At 35.8% G+C, this 15,206-nt stretch overlaps 2 protein-coding genes across 2 annotated transcripts; one reads left to right on the top strand and one right to left on the bottom strand.

Annotated features, from left to right (window-relative positions):
• Positions 1 to 3,672: 3,672 nt before the first annotated feature.
• On the bottom strand, positions 3,673 to 8,496 carry LOC111214632. Its single transcript, XM_022717640.2, has 6 exons — positions 5,886 to 8,496; positions 5,739 to 5,813; positions 5,437 to 5,477; positions 5,263 to 5,367; positions 4,771 to 5,193; positions 3,673 to 4,695 (listed from the first exon to the last, which is right to left on the bottom strand). Exons 1-6 carry the CDS (start codon positions 5,911 to 5,913, stop codon positions 4,462 to 4,464), a joined length of 906 nt encoding a protein of 301 aa, XP_022573361.1. The 5' UTR covers positions 5,914 to 8,496; the 3' UTR covers positions 3,673 to 4,461.
• A 65-nt stretch (positions 8,497 to 8,561) lies between these two features.
• Positions 8,562 to 11,431, top strand: LOC106356839 (F-box/LRR-repeat/kelch-repeat protein At1g09650). Its single transcript, XM_013796564.3, has 2 exons — positions 8,562 to 10,563; positions 10,660 to 11,431. Exons 1-2 carry the CDS (start codon positions 10,113 to 10,115, stop codon positions 11,340 to 11,342), a joined length of 1,134 nt encoding a protein of 377 aa, XP_013652018.1. The 5' UTR covers positions 8,562 to 10,112; the 3' UTR covers positions 11,343 to 11,431.
• Positions 11,432 to 15,206: the final 3,775 nt, after the last annotated feature.

Genomic DNA, 15,206 nt, shown 5'->3' with positions numbered 1-15,206 from the left:
GGTTTATTACAGGTGACTTTAATGACCTACTCTGTTCGGAGGAGAAGGAGGGTGGCCAGGAACGCCCGGAGGGTTCTTTCACAGATATGAGAACCTTTTTCTCGGAAGGTGACTTGTTTGATCTGCAACACTCAGGTGACCCACTATCGTGGAGAGGACAACGAGGTGATCACCTGGTGAGGTGTAGATTGGACAGAGCTGCTGCTAATACGCTTTGGGCAGAACGCTTCCCTACGGCTAGAAGCCAATACCTTGAAGCTGATCTTACCTCTGATCATAAACCTCTCCTATCTTTCTTTGATAAGGGTGGTCGGAGAAGGCGGGGAAACTTTAGATACGATCGCCGTTTGTGTAAGAATGAAGAGGCACGGAAGATGATTTCGAATGCTTGGCGTGGAGCAGGGCAGGCCACTGTCAGAGACAAGCTGGCGTCTACCCGGAGTGCAATCTCGGCCTGGAATAAGACCCAACACAGAAACAGTCAAGAAGTAATCCAGCAACAGAAAGCGGCTCTCAATGCTGCTTTGTCTAGCCCGGTGAACGATACTGATTTGATACAAGTCATTGCTGCAAAGCTGAACGCGGCTTACTCGGCGGAGGAGGAATACTGGAGACAACGGAGCCGAGCTTTATGGCTCAAGCTGGGAGACCGCAATACCGGCTACTTCCATGCGACCACCAAGAACAGAAAGAGAATAAATGGTTTTTCGGTGATAGAAAGGGAGGATGGTCAAATGGTACATAAGGAGGAGGAGATTGTCCAAGTGATTGGGGATTATTTCCAAAAAATGTTCTCATCACTACCGGGGGCAAGAGAGGACATTGTCAACCGAGCGCTTCAGCCACTTCTCACAGTCGAAGAGAATGACTTGCTGATAGCTGTTCCCACCTCAGGGGAAATTCGCGATGCTGCTTTCTCCATTAATGCTGAAAAAGCCCCGGGACCAGATGGTTTCTCGGCGGGTTTTTTCCATACTCATTGGGAAGATGTAGGACCGGATATAGTGAAGGAGGTACAAGGATTCTTCAGGGGGGAACCACTACCGGAGCTCATCAATGAGACTAACATCCGCCTCATCCCAAAGATTCCCAACCCGCAGAAGGTCTCGGACTACCGCCCTATTGCCTTATGTAATGTTTATTACAAAATTTTCTCCAAGCTACTCACACGTCGCCTCCAGCCCCTGTTGAGTAAGCTGATTTCGGTAAATCAGTCCGCCTTTGTCCCAGGAAGAGCTATAGGGGACAACATTCTGATTACTCATGAGGTTTTGCATTACCTCAACACGTCGCAGGCTGAACAACGATGTGCGATGGCTGTTAAGACTGACATGAGTAAGGCGTATGACCGGCTCGAGTGGGAGTTTATATCGCTGGTCATGGCTCGATTGGGATTCCACCAAGATTTTGTCAAATGTGTTATGCAATGTATCTCATCGGTTACATACTCCTTCCTCATTAACGGCTTGCCTAGAGGGAAGGTAGTACCGAGTAGGGGAATCCGCCAAGGAGACCCCCTTTCTCCCTACATATTCATAATGTGTAGTGAGGTTCTCTCGGGATTATGTAACCAAGCAAAAGAGGATGGTTCTCTGCAAGGGATAAGAGTGGCAAGAAGCTGCCCTCGGATTAATCACCTCCTCTTTGCTGATGATACTATGTTCTTCCTTGAAACCACTCAAGGGAACTGCAGCGCACTTACTGACATTCTTACCAAGTACGAGAGCGCGTCTGGCCAAACTATTAGTAAGGAAAAATCGGCTATCACATTTTCCCGACGTACCCCGGCAGCGATTAAAGAAATGGTCAAGGAAGAACTGCAAATCCAAAAAGAGGGGGGAACCGGAAAATATCTTGGCTTACCGGAGCAATTTGGTAGGAGGAAACGAGATATTTTTTCCTCCATAGTGGACAGGATAAAACAAAAGGCCCGGGGATGGTCTAACAAGTTTCTCTCCTCAGCGGGTAAGATGGTGATGCTGCAAAGTGTACTTTCAGCAGCCCCCTCCTACTCCATGTCCCACTTTGCTCTTCCTGTGTCTTTATGCAAAAGAATCCAGTCCACTGTGACGAGATTTTGGTGGGATAATAATGAACATACCAGGAAAATGGCGTGGGTTTCATGGGATGCTATGGCCAAACCAAAAGCACTTGGGGGACTGGGTTTCCGGGATTTCCAAGTGTATAATGCTGCCCTCCTTGCTAAGCTGAGCTGGAGACTAGTTCAAAATCCAGACTGCCTTCTGGGACAAGTTCTTCTGGGAAAATATTGCACTGAAAGCAACGTCCTAACGGCCACAGGACCTTCTAACATGTCCCATGGATGGCGGAGTGTGCTGGTCGGACGGGATCTTCTGATTAAAAATTTGGGCTGGGTGGTTGGAAATGGACAAGATATCAAGGTCTGGGATGACCCTTGGCTGAGCTTATCCAAACAGGTACGCCCAATGGGACCACCGCAGGAGAGCACGGTTGAGTTAAGGGTTTCGGACCTCATGAGCCCGGGGACCTGCGAATGGGATGCGACAAAAATCCACAGATGGCTGCCTATGTATGAAGAGACTATTCGATGTATCAAGCCAAGCCAATCTGGGGCTCTAGATAGGATTATTTGGCTGGGTACAAAATCAGGAGATTACTCGGTGAAGTCTGGATATTATAGCGCTGTGGACGATGGTGACTTCACCCCTGCGGGCCCGGCCATCGCTGCTGTAAACTGGAAGCAGTCTGTGTGGCAACTGGCCTGTGCACCAAAGGTGAAGATGTTTGCGTGGAAGCTACTCAAGGGCGCCCTGCCGGTGGGAGAAAGACTGGTGGAAAGACATGTCCCAGTTGATCCAGCCTGTAAGCGATGTGGTGAAGCTGAATCTATTAATCACCTGTTCTTCCATTGTGAGTTTGCAAGGAAAGTGTGGCTTAATGCGCCTTTCTCAACGGCTCCGGATTTCAGTGGATTACTAGATTTAGCGGGGATGTGGACGGATCTTTGTTCCATTACCTGCTTGCCTCCTTCGGGGATCACTGCTGGGTCACTTGCGCCTTGGATCTTATGGAGTATTTGGAAGGAGCGCAATAAGTTCGTGTTTGAAGGTATCTCAGCCTCAGCAGAAAGTACGCTATCAAAAGCAATTGGATTAGCCAGAGAATGGATTAATGAACCTAACCTGAAGCCAACACCGAGTGGTTTGGTTGAACCAATCAACCATCCCCCACCTCCTAACACGGTCACGATCCGATCTGATGCTGCGTGGAAGGGTCAAGGGAACAGAGCGGGTGTGGGATGTTTCCTTATAGCCCCGTCAGGAACTAAATCCATTAGCGCCTGCTTTCCTTTTGTAGCTTCGACGATCATGGCGGAGGGTTTGGCTCTACTTGAAGCGGTGAAGATGGGCATCTGCGACAACTTGAAGGCGATACGTTTTGAATCTGATTCCTCACAACTGATTAAAGCGGTTAACTCAGGGGACTGCATACCTGAACTCTATGGAGTGGTGTCGGATATCCTCTCCCTCATCTCTGTGTTTGATTTTGTTTCTTTCACTTGGATTCCTCGTGAGTTTAATATCCAAGCAGACAGACTTGCTAAAACTGCCTTGGCTGTAACCGATTCGGTGGTGGTTGCAGGAGTGTTTAATCCTCCCAACTAACTTTGCTCTTTTAATTAATATAAGTGTGTTTCAAAAAAAAAAGATGTGGTTCATCACAAACACGTGTAGCTGATATTTGCTAAAGCTACACGTCTAACACTGTCTTGGAACTACTACATGGATTGCATATAAAGTTACATGTCTAAACAAACCTCACCACCAATTAAGTTACAGTCTTGTCTGAAAAGCCAACAATGTCAATGTGTATTATAGCTTGTCTAAAATTCCTTGCCAGTTAGATCATCTGCATGAGCCACTGAATCGTTCAAGAAAAAGACAAAACACAGTTTCAGAGGTAGAGGAGGAAGTAGAAGCCTCTAATACATATGAAGAACCTACTATTGCTTCCACGAATATGCGTAGAGGGAAAACAGCCTCAGCAGATCTCAAACAAGAGCTATGAGCAGAAGAAAAGGGATCAAGTAAGGGAGGGTAACAACACAAGCGGTGGCTAAAAATAAAACCACAGTGCCGCAAGTTTTCTTAAGAGAATGAAAAGAGCTTCTCCGGCTGAAACTGTGCTAGAGACGGTGAAGGCGGATTTCTCGGATGGAAAGAGAGAAGTAACACTAAGCGTGATGCATGAAAGCCATCTGCTATTAAGGCATTAGAGTTTTTAACCAAGCAATCTCTCTGTATATTGTACTTGTCCATTCTCTAATACAATATAGAGTTTCACTTTCTATATCTGCTAGGTCAGAAACAAAACTGAAAACGGTAGTCTTCCAAGAAAAACACGTGTCTAAAAGAGGATAGTGGTCTAAAGAATGTAGGTTCCTCTGATGCCCCCAAAGAAGCGCACAAGATAATGCTGTCATGCTTCTTCTTCTTCATCGACATCAACATGAGGAGGAAAAGAATCTTGCTTCAACTTAAGGAGGGCTATTGCTGGACCAACTTGAGACAAAATCTCTTCCCTCTGCAAATTGCTCAAGTCAATCTGAGCTCTAGAATGTTTGATCTCTGCATCTTCTCTTGTCTTCATACGTAGACTGTGTGTTGAAAAACACCATACTTCCCTCAAACTGTGTATGAAGAGAGATCTCTCCTGAAGAAGAGAAACAAATACAATATGAGCAACCAAAAGAGATATGACTAGAGAAAAAAAAGAAAAAGTAGTTACCTCTGTCGTAGACCCTTTGAAGGCAGCTTGAACAGACTCAATAGCCCTTCTTTGGTTGGAACTAGAACTGACTGGAAGTGATTTTTCAGTGATGTTGTAGGCAGATCTAAGCTTACTTTGTCTTTTAATTCTCTGACTTCCATCAGAGGGAGCACAGAAGATATTGAAGACAGATCTCATCTTCTTGGGGACAAGTTTGAAGATTCTCTCTGTCTCTGCATATCTACATCTCTTCCTGTGTGTGGTTAAATTGCTTTGTTGGTAGAATCTCTGTCCACAGATGCATTGAAAGCTTCTATGATCGATGTCACTGAACTTGTCAACTCCTTTTCTCTTTCTTGTTGGATTGATGACATGGGGGGGAATACTAGCTTTTGTCTCCTTCCAATGATCTGTCAGTTCTTGTATGACCCTAGCCTTCTCCTGAGAAGAAACCAGCAACACAATTTACCTAACCAATAGAGAAGAAGAAAAAGAGCTACAAGCGCTTACCATTGTTGAAGTTACATCTTTGTAAGCATTGAGGAGAAACTCAAGAGCTTCTGTTTTTGTGACTTCTATCAGTTTATCATCACGTGTCTTATCATCATGGTCCTGCTACAGAGAAGAAGAAAGAGAATGAAATTTGAAACTTTGTTTGTAAAAGTCAAGTCAGAGATGCCTTACAGATATGTTCAGTGGGTTTGCTTCTACTTCCTTCACCTCCTCTGTAAAAGTCAAGCAAGAAAATCACCCTCTAGTCCAGACGTTTACATACATCAATGGCAGAGAGAACAGAGTCATCCTGAAACCCTAGCTAGTCTAACTCAAAATCACTAACTAAACCCTAGAAAATGTTATATGAAACACAAGAAAACCACCCTCCCACACTACCGAAACCCTAGATTCCAGGAACTATGATCGCAAAGTTTGCAAGAAGAATCCATTAGCGATTTCAATCGGACAAGTGTTTCTGAACAGAGACGTACCAGCGCGAGGATCTTGGCGTTTATCTTCAGACTCTAGACCAGTGTCTTTTTGACTCCGGTTCTCTGGTGTTTCACCTGTTGACGATAACGATCATGTAAATCGCACTCTTAAATAGTCAAATGAAGAAACAACAGAACGAGACGTACCCGTGTGTTGATCTTCTTGATCCGCCATTGAAGCGCGTGAAAGAGGAAGAGATAGTGAACAGAAAAAAGAATCACAGAGGGTTTTCAATAAGTCTCTGGGTTGAATGTGGTTCTGAGAGAGAGAGAGATAGAGAGAATTTTGAAGAGCTTTTGAGGGGGAAGTATTGAGACTTGTGGAATAAGGAAGCTTTACTAGTTGATAAGAGAAACAGACTTATACCGTTTGATTATGGGACGAATCCAACGGATGATATTGAAAGCCAACGGTTTTCCGGTTTGGAATCTATACAAACGAAACGCTGGATTGAGTTTAGTTTAGAAATTTCAAATTAGTGATTACCAGTTTAAATCTTTAGTTTATATGTGTGGAACTTGTCTTATTTCTAGTAGTATTTATTTTTATGATGTCAAAAGTAAGTAATTACAGATGAATATGGGTCTATAACGTATACATAAGCTAATCAAATTAACACAACATATTTCTATACATCATTAATGGAATGAACACTTGAGAGACAAAATCTAATGATTAATGATTGGAAAAATACTCCCTTTGTTTTTTATATAAATCGTTTTAGAGGAATTTTTATGTTCCAAATTATATGACGTTTTCAGTTTTTTATGTAAAATTTATTAACACTTAATGTTATATGCCTATGATAATATACATTTTATTTTATTATTTGTTGATTTGTGGTTAGGTAAATATTAATGATATTTTTGTTTAGAAAATATAAAAAATTAATAATTTCTTAATCTATGTGCATAATCTTAAAACGACTTATATTAAAAAACGGAGGGAGTATCGTTTACGAGGCAGTATCGTTTACGAACTCGAGATATGCTACGTTTGAAGACGAATTAGTTACGTTTTATAGATCTGCAACAGATATCTTCATAGTTTGATCTTTTTAAAGAGTATGTCCCAAAATCTCGAAACTTGTAAGTGCTTCCATATTTGAAAACAATGTTTTAGATTGTTCACACACATGAAGAAAATTAAATACTTATTTTATTTATTATTTTTTTAATTTTAGTTAGTATAAAGTTTATTTGCTTCTCAATAATATTTTCACATTTAAATCATTAAAATTTATTTTTCAATTTGAAAATAAAATACATCAATTAAAATTTTGTAATTCTAATTTTTCAAATACAGAAAAAAAGAGGCTGTAACGTCATTCTTTGAAATATAGAGGAAAATGTAATATGAAAACGCTTTCTGTCTCTGATCTAGTGGCTTGTTTGAGAATTAAAGACAGCAATGTCAAAATTGTTGGAGAATTGAAGACAGTAAAATCAAACAGTGGAAGATCTCATATGGGCCCCACTTGAATTTTGTGTCTAGATTTTGTTGTTGCGTATCTAAAGATTGTACTGGAGTTAACAAGTACATGTGTTTGCGTTTCGTCAGCGACATCAGAGAATCTATGAATGGACCAGAGAGTCAAAAGATGTACGTATTATGGTCATAAGGCCCATTTTAGCTTTGGGCCGGAAATGGGAACTTCCTGATAATATCTTGAATTTTTTTGTGGGGACTCGTTTCTTTTCATAGTGGACATGTTATGTGACTTATGTCACTGTTTTGTCTTCAATTAAAAAAAAAAAAATCTTTCTCAACATTTTATATTACAAAAAGCCATAAGTACTTCATCATTTGCTCTTTGAAATAACAAGCCTACTCTATCTATAAGGTAAGGTATATTGTTTACAAATTATGCTTGTTTTCATGTTTAATTTAGCACTTTGTTGTTATTATATTAATTTTTATGTGTGTTGGATTATTTTCTATTCAATTTAAGTGTTTTTTCATATGTTTTACTTTTAGATTTTATCTTTTACTTTGGATATATTCAAACTGAACCGATATAACTTGAGTCCGAACGATTTTTGGGTTTTAAGATATATTACAAATTAGAATCAAATTCAAAGTGGTATTTACCCAAACCCGACCAATAGTTATAAAATATTAGAACTGGACCTAGGAGGTGAAGCCGAAAACCCAAAATACCCGATCCAAACCCGAACACCTAGGTCTATCTATAACCATAAAAGATAAGGAGAACGCAAAACCAAGAGAATCCAGATAAACCAGAATTTATTATCCACAACGGAATTGAAAATATGAACCGAACCGAAATCCAAATTAGGATCTCAAATATCAAAAATTAGTTAAATATGTTAATGTTTTTTATATATTAAGATAATTTTGATATTTTGGCATTTTAAAGATTTTTGTACTTTGTTTTATTTGTTATTATAAATACATTTTAGCTAATTTAGGTAGTGTAACTAGTTTTAAATTAGTTTTTGAATAATTTATATATTTTGAGTATTTTTATTAAATTTTAAGCTTTTTAAAAATATTCTTGGACTCAGACATTGGTTATAATCTGGTCCAAAGCCAATCAAACACATCTTAAAAATTAGTGAAACCCGGATAAGATTTATGAACATATATCAAAAGTCCAAAAATCTGAATCATCCAAACTGAATCCAACATGGCGTCGAATGCAAGGCCCCAAAGGCCAATGCCTAAATGTAGGTAACAAATAAGGGTATTCAATCCGAGGAAAACCGAAACAACCCGAAATAGAGAAAGTGATGTAGATTTGGTGGTATCAAATAAACCAAATGGATCTTATTTTTAAGTAACTACAATATACAGCTATGGTTTGATTTATTAACTGATTTTACCAAATAACCGAATAATAAAAATATTTCAGTAATTTTTATACTAAAAGTAATAATATATGCATAATTATTTTATTAATATGATATTCATAATTAAAACATTTCTTTAATACTTTGTTATAAGTTGATGAAATTTGTTTTTATAAGTTAAATGCAATTTTTCTTTCTCATTTCATAAATTTAAAGACATAATTTTTATAGTAAATATTTGTGCTAAAATATAGTTATATAATAATATTATGATATTACTGTTTTCTTATTTTAATTTTAAAAATTAAACTAACCAAATCTTAGTTTCAAAAGTTAGAGTAAAGACTATATTTTTATGTTTTAATAAATCTGATTTCAATCATATAAATTAAAATTTGTTATTAAAGATAAATATAAGTATTTTGGTATACAATCGAATAAAACCAAAAATCAAAAGTATATAAACTGAACCAACAAAATTAGATATGAATCTAATATAGTAACTGATTTTTATAAATCAAAATATCAAAAAACTGAAGAAAAAAAACAGAACTGAAACCGGAATGGAATCCAAGTTGAAAAGATAAGGATTGGAAGCGTTTTAGAGCCGAGAAAGTTGGCAAATTAATAAATGGAAAATCGATAATATTTACCCGCATAGCAATGAAAAAGTTGGAAAGTTACACTTACCTTTAATACACACGTATTGCATTCTTAGACCCAAAAGAAATGGGCATATGCTAAATTTGCAATCTTGAAGAATGTAAAATAGATTAAAAACATATACTCTCTGCGTTTTTTAATATAAGTGGTTTTAAAATTAAACACATAAATTAAAATAATCATTAATTTTTTATATTTTCTAAACAAAAACATCATTAATTATTTAATGTTGATTTATTATGATATTACAATTTTGAAAAATATTACATAGACGATCGACAACCGACAATACTACCTGCCTTATAAGGATCTACGCCTAACTGTATCACCTGAGCCGTCCTACGAAGATCATGTCTGACCGAGTTTATTTGCACCATGTTGAAGATTCCTTGTAAGCATTTCTTCTGTAACCTGCATAATTGTTTAATAAATCGTTTTTTCTGAGAATTAAAACATGGACCTGCTGGTGTAAAAGCATTAATGAACCCTTAGTCAAACTATTGAACTAAAAGGGCTTTCCTCGTTAAATTTTTATATTTTTTAAACAAAAATATCATTAATTATTTACCTAACCACAAATTAACCAATAATAAAATAGAAATTATATTATCATTGGTCATACAACATTAAGTGTTAATAAATTATACATAGAAAATCGAAAACATCATATAATTTAGAACATAAAATTTTCTCTAAAACGATTTAAATTAAAAAACGGAAGAAGTATATATATATATTTATATTTTTTTCTGGAAAAAAGCAAAGTCGATATGGTTTAGGAAACACAAATACCGAAATTGCCGCAAGCCACAAAAAAAAAACGGACATTTATAGGTAAATAAATGCAAAAAAGTGTGTTATCAAAGAAAAGAAGAAGCAAAACCTTAAGTCTAACCTATGAAACAAAAAGGAAAGAGAAACAGAAGCGATATGGGAGAAGTACCACAGGTTCTTGTGGAAGAGATCTTAGAGAGACTTGACGTAAAATCGCTGGTAAGATTTACATCTGTTTCCAAGCAGTGGAGCTCGATGATCAAATCGAGATCCTTTGCATTGAGACATCTGATCAGAGCGCAGTCACGAGATCCCCATATACTCGTAGGGGGTGATCAACTTCGCTGTGAATCAAATCCTTACCCTTGGCTAAGGACTTTGGAATTACTTGATCCATTTATTATGGTCAATTATATCCCCAAACCAAATCGAACAAGTACTCAATTCACTCAAAGCTGTGATGGTCTTGTTTGCATCTACGATTTTGAACAAGTGGTGTATGTCTTCAATCCAGCGACTAGATGGTGTCGATTTCTTCCTCCGGCTATGATTCAACAAATCAACAATCTTAGTAGTAAATCTCAGTTTTAATTATTTTCTTTTATGTTATTAACATTATTGCTTTGATTAATCCCTTTTGCTATATCTTTTGGTTTTGTTTTGTTTTTAGTTTCTCAAGTAGGTATTTCCAGACGACCTTTTCTAGGGTTTGGTAAAGACGCTGTGACAAGCAAGTACAAGATTGTGTGGTTATACAATCCTTTAGAACCAGATCTAGATGGTCAAACCACTACTTGCGAGGTTTTTGATTTCACCACTTATACATGGAGACATGTGATTGGCTCTCCACACCTGATATGTGATGATTTCAAATCTCACCCGGTACATTTAGATGGATCAATTAACTGGCTTACTGCTTATCTTAATGGGACAACAAAGATAGTATGTTTTGATCTTCACACTGAGGTTTTTCAAGTGATGTCAGAAATTCCGATTGCTCATGCAGATCCTCATCGAAGTATCATGTGCAGTCTGCATAATCGTCTCTGCGTATCCGAGATGAAACGCAACAACATTCAGGATATATGGTTACTGAATTCACTTAAGGTATGGGAGAAGACTTACAGTATAAATCTAACACTGATTGTTCGGTTATATGGCGAATACAATGGTTTTCCAATATCACCGGTCACAGTTTTTGACAAAACAAGGTTACTATATCTTCACCCGATTATCACACAACCTTCTTTACTGATACAAGATACTATAAAAGAGTCGGATCGTTTTGCGTTCTCCGGACTGGATTATTTCAACCATGTTATTACTTTTGTTCCAAGCTTGATCTCTATTTAGTTAAGTACTGTAACGTTTTTTTTTGGTTCCAGCGATTTAAACATCTTACTCTAATGTAATTTATATTATTTCTTAAGAGATTTGCTAAATATGACTCAAAACTTGACTTTGATAGCAAAACTATACCCAAACTTGAATCAAATGCAAAAGTAACCCAAAAGCCTTGTGAAATTACAGCCAACCTCTTGTGACCAAACAAAAAAACAGAATTTATTTTTACGACTATAGACCCGCTAAGTCTTCTGAGTCTTCTGAGATTTTGTTAAGTCTTCTGGACGACGTCCACGGAACTCGTCCGGTATAGTTGATCTTAAAAATAATTTATAAATTTTTGTAAAAATATTTTGATAAGCGAAAAATTAAAATCATGTAATTATAAACAGTTTTAAGTTATATAAATTAAGATATAATAAAATTGAATTGTTTTCAAGATAGATGAGTGAAAGTAGTGAATCATGATATTTTTTGGTCTAGGGTTTGGCAACATATGTTGTAGTATTGTATGTATTTTTAGGTTAGATTTTGGAAAGTTAAAAGTTTTTTTGAAAAATTAAATTTTTACCTACATGTGATTATTTATGTGTATAGTAAACACTTTTTAAGTTTAATTTGATTTTATGAAGTGTTTAGTTAGTTAATTTAGTTTAGAGGTTGCGTTTAGGGTCTAGACGACTAACAGGTAAGTCGTCTGGCGATTAAAAGACTTCTCTGAAAGTCTTCAAACTCCCGCTAAAAATATTTTAGTTTCCTGTTAAAAATATTGAAGTCTTCAGGGCGACTTACATATTTAATTAGTAAGTCTTCAAATAAAAGTCGTCTAGTAAGTCTTTTATTAGAAGACATACTTGAAAGTCTTCTGAACCGAAAATATTTAATCTTACTGGAATTTTCCATATATAAAGAAAAATTTACACATTCTTTCTTCTCCTCTCAAATGGCTGCAACAAAATGATATGTTCCTCATTCTAAAACTCTCAAACCTCTCTCTAATCTCTTAAAACTTATAAACACCAAACTTTATATCAATTTATTATTTTTGTCTCATGTCTTTCTCAATAGTTTATCTTATTTTGCAGATTTTTCATCACATGGTCCTCATATTCCACTCATTTAAATGTAGATCTATTAATTTTAGATATGTATTTTTGTGTGTTCTATAAAGATAGATCTATCTAATATTCTACTCATTTTTTTTTCTGTTTTAAGCCATTTGAAAGTTTTTTTATATGCAGGTTTTTCATATTTGGATTTGGATATGTAAGTTTTTCAGATCTAAAAGACTTTTGGGACGACTTACCTGTTAGTCGTCTAAAATATAATGCGCTAGAAGACTTCCAGGACGACTTACCTGGAAGTCTTCTGACGAAGTCTTCTCACATATCTCCCTTTCATAACAGATCTGAGCGTTTGTGTAAGTTTGTATATCTGATTTTTCTTCATTTGGTAACTTCATGTTGTATAAAGTTCTTACTTTTTTTCCAAACTAAAACTCTCAAACCCATTCTAATCTCTTTGACTTGATAACACCAAACTTTATATGAATTTTTTATTTTCGTCTCTTGTCTTTCTCACTAATCTATCTTTTTGTTGTAGGTTTTTAACCAGATGGTTCTCATCTCGCACTTGGATATATACTTTGTGTGTTCTATAAAAGTATATCTATAGAATCTTCCACTTATTTTCTCTATTTTTAAGTCATTTGAACATTTTTTTTTAAGCATGTTTTTCATATCCGGAGCAGACTTTGGAAGATTTATGGGAAGTTTTTTAAGATATAATGCGCTAGAAAACTTCCAGGAAGTCTTCTAGTGCATTATATTTTAGAATATTTTCGGTAAGACTTCCCATAAGTCTTCCAAAGTTTTCTAAAATATAATGTGCTAGAAAACTTCCTGGAAGTCTTCTGACGGAGTCTTCTTCCATATCAAGTGGACTCCAACATATTAAGTAGCAAAAAACATCATTGATGCATATAAAAATAATGATACTTAAGTCATTGATACAACATATTAAAAATCATTTTAACTATTCTACTCACTCATAACAAAAAACATCATTGATGCATATAACAATAATGATACTTAAGTCATTGATATAACATTTTAAGAAACAAGTATCTTACCCACTCATAGGAATAATCATCATTGGTGCATACTTAAGAAATGGAAACAAACAATAGTAACTAGTCAAAACATATCACAATTTTTACAAGTTTGTGTTGAAAAACTTAGTCAAATTTAGTAAAATTAAGGTAGAAAACATATTTTGAAAATATAAATTTTACATATCTTGAAATTACTTAATACTCTTAAAAATACAAGTTATTCAAAAACTAGCGTAGAAGACTGGACGGATCAGCTAGAAACTTTAATAAACATGAATGTTGGTAACCTCATAAATATCACAAATTAAGTTATAAATTTCATTCAGTAGCTAAAATATTAATTAATAGACATGAATTAACAAAAAAATGTTAAAAATTCTTTATAGTTTTACAGAAATGAAAGTTTATTAAACATTGACGCATACGACTTCTACGGAGGTCGTCTGGCAGACTTCTAGGAAGTCATCCATTTCGGTTAGTTTTGTAATTGATTTATAACCTAGACAACTTACATGGAAGTCGTCCATATTTGTTTGTTAAAAAAGAACTCGAGACGACTTACATGTAAGTCGCCTAGGAAAAACGAGTTAGATTTGCATTTGACCGGATTGTGTCAAAAATTTGACTTTTCCTGGACGACTTAATAGAAAATTTAAAAAATCAATATTTTGTTATACCAAGACGACTTCCATGTAAATCGTCTCAGGTTAGTTTTGCAATTGACAAATAAAATAAAAAAATATTTTTTTCTAGAAGACTTCCATGGAAGTCGTCCGTCCGACGACTTACACGGAAGTCGTCCAAGATAAGAAAGGTTTGACAAGAATCTCGGAATAAAAGCATGGACGACTACAATGTAAGTCGTCGGACGGACTACTTCCGTGTAAGTCGTCTAGAATTTTTTTCTTTTTTTCCAATTGCAAAACTCACCTCAAACGACTTCCATAAGTCTTCTAGGTATAACAAAATATTGATTTTTTTTTAATTTTTTACTGGACGACTTACATGTAAGTCGTCTAAAAAAGTCAAAAGTTTGACACAATTCGGTCAAATGCAAAACTAGCCTGTTTACCCTAGACGACTTATATGGAAGTCGTCTCAATTTTTTTTTTTTAACAAACAAAGATAGACAACTTCCATATAAGTCATCTATAAAAACACATTTAAAAGTCAATTGCAAAACTAAGCTCTGCATTGACCAGAAGACTTCCATGTAAGTCGTCTACAGCCAGGCGACTTACCTGTAAGTCGTCTCGACGAACAGATCTGAGAAAAAAAAACTAATTTCATAGTTTAAACCAGTGAGATAACTTGTTTAGCACACATAAGTCTTCTCTAAGCACCCAGAATCTCAAACAAAAGTGACCCACCAAGAATCGTAAGTTTCAATGGCTCTATGAACCTAAAAATTAGAATCAAAATCTTGGGGGTTTTTAAATGAATATGGAGATAAAGTGAAAAAGATGTTATTTTTAGTTCATAAGAATTGAGAAAGAAAAAGTGTAAATCGATTTTTAGGTGCATTAAAAGTTTCAAATTGGTTGTTCATTGTGGTTGATGTATTGATGGCAATGACAATATTGTGAATACTTGAGGAAGATGAGGGTGATAGAGTAAAATTTGCATTTTTGAAAAAAAAATGATAGCATTTTTGTGAATAATCTAAACATTGAGGTGAAAGAGGCAAGTCAAAGTTTCAAAAAAAAATATTGTTTAGTTTTGTGTTTAACTTTAAGTTTTGAGTTATATTTGTAAAAAAA

This window comes from Brassica napus, chromosome A7 (assembly GCF_020379485.1).
Source record: "Brassica napus cultivar Da-Ae chromosome A7, Da-Ae, whole genome shotgun sequence".
Taxonomy (NCBI): domain Eukaryota; kingdom Viridiplantae; phylum Streptophyta; class Magnoliopsida; order Brassicales; family Brassicaceae; genus Brassica; species Brassica napus.
Note: the sequence above shows the minus strand (reverse complement) of the source record. Positions and strands in the feature narration are given on the sequence as shown.

Bases quoted from the DNA above. Each gene is read 5' to 3' on its own strand.
- LOC111214632 (XM_022717640.2), bottom strand. From the start codon at position 5,913: ATGGCGGATCAAGAAGATCAACACACGG. The intron at 5,368-5,436 runs GTAAGGCATCTC...TCTTCTCTGTAG, and splicing joins CAAACCCACTGAACATATCT to CAGGACCATGATGATAAGAC. The intron at 5,194-5,262 runs GTAAGCGCTTGT...GTTTCTTCTCAG, and splicing joins AAGATGTAACTTCAACAATG to GAGAAGGCTAGGGTCATACA.
- LOC106356839 (XM_013796564.3), top strand. From the start codon at position 10,113: ATGAAACAAAAAGGAAAGAGAAACAGAAGCGATATGGGAGAAGTACCA. The intron at 10,564-10,659 runs GTAAATCTCAGT...TTTTGTTTTTAG, and splicing joins ACAAATCAACAATCTTAGTA to TTTCTCAAGTAGGTATTTCC.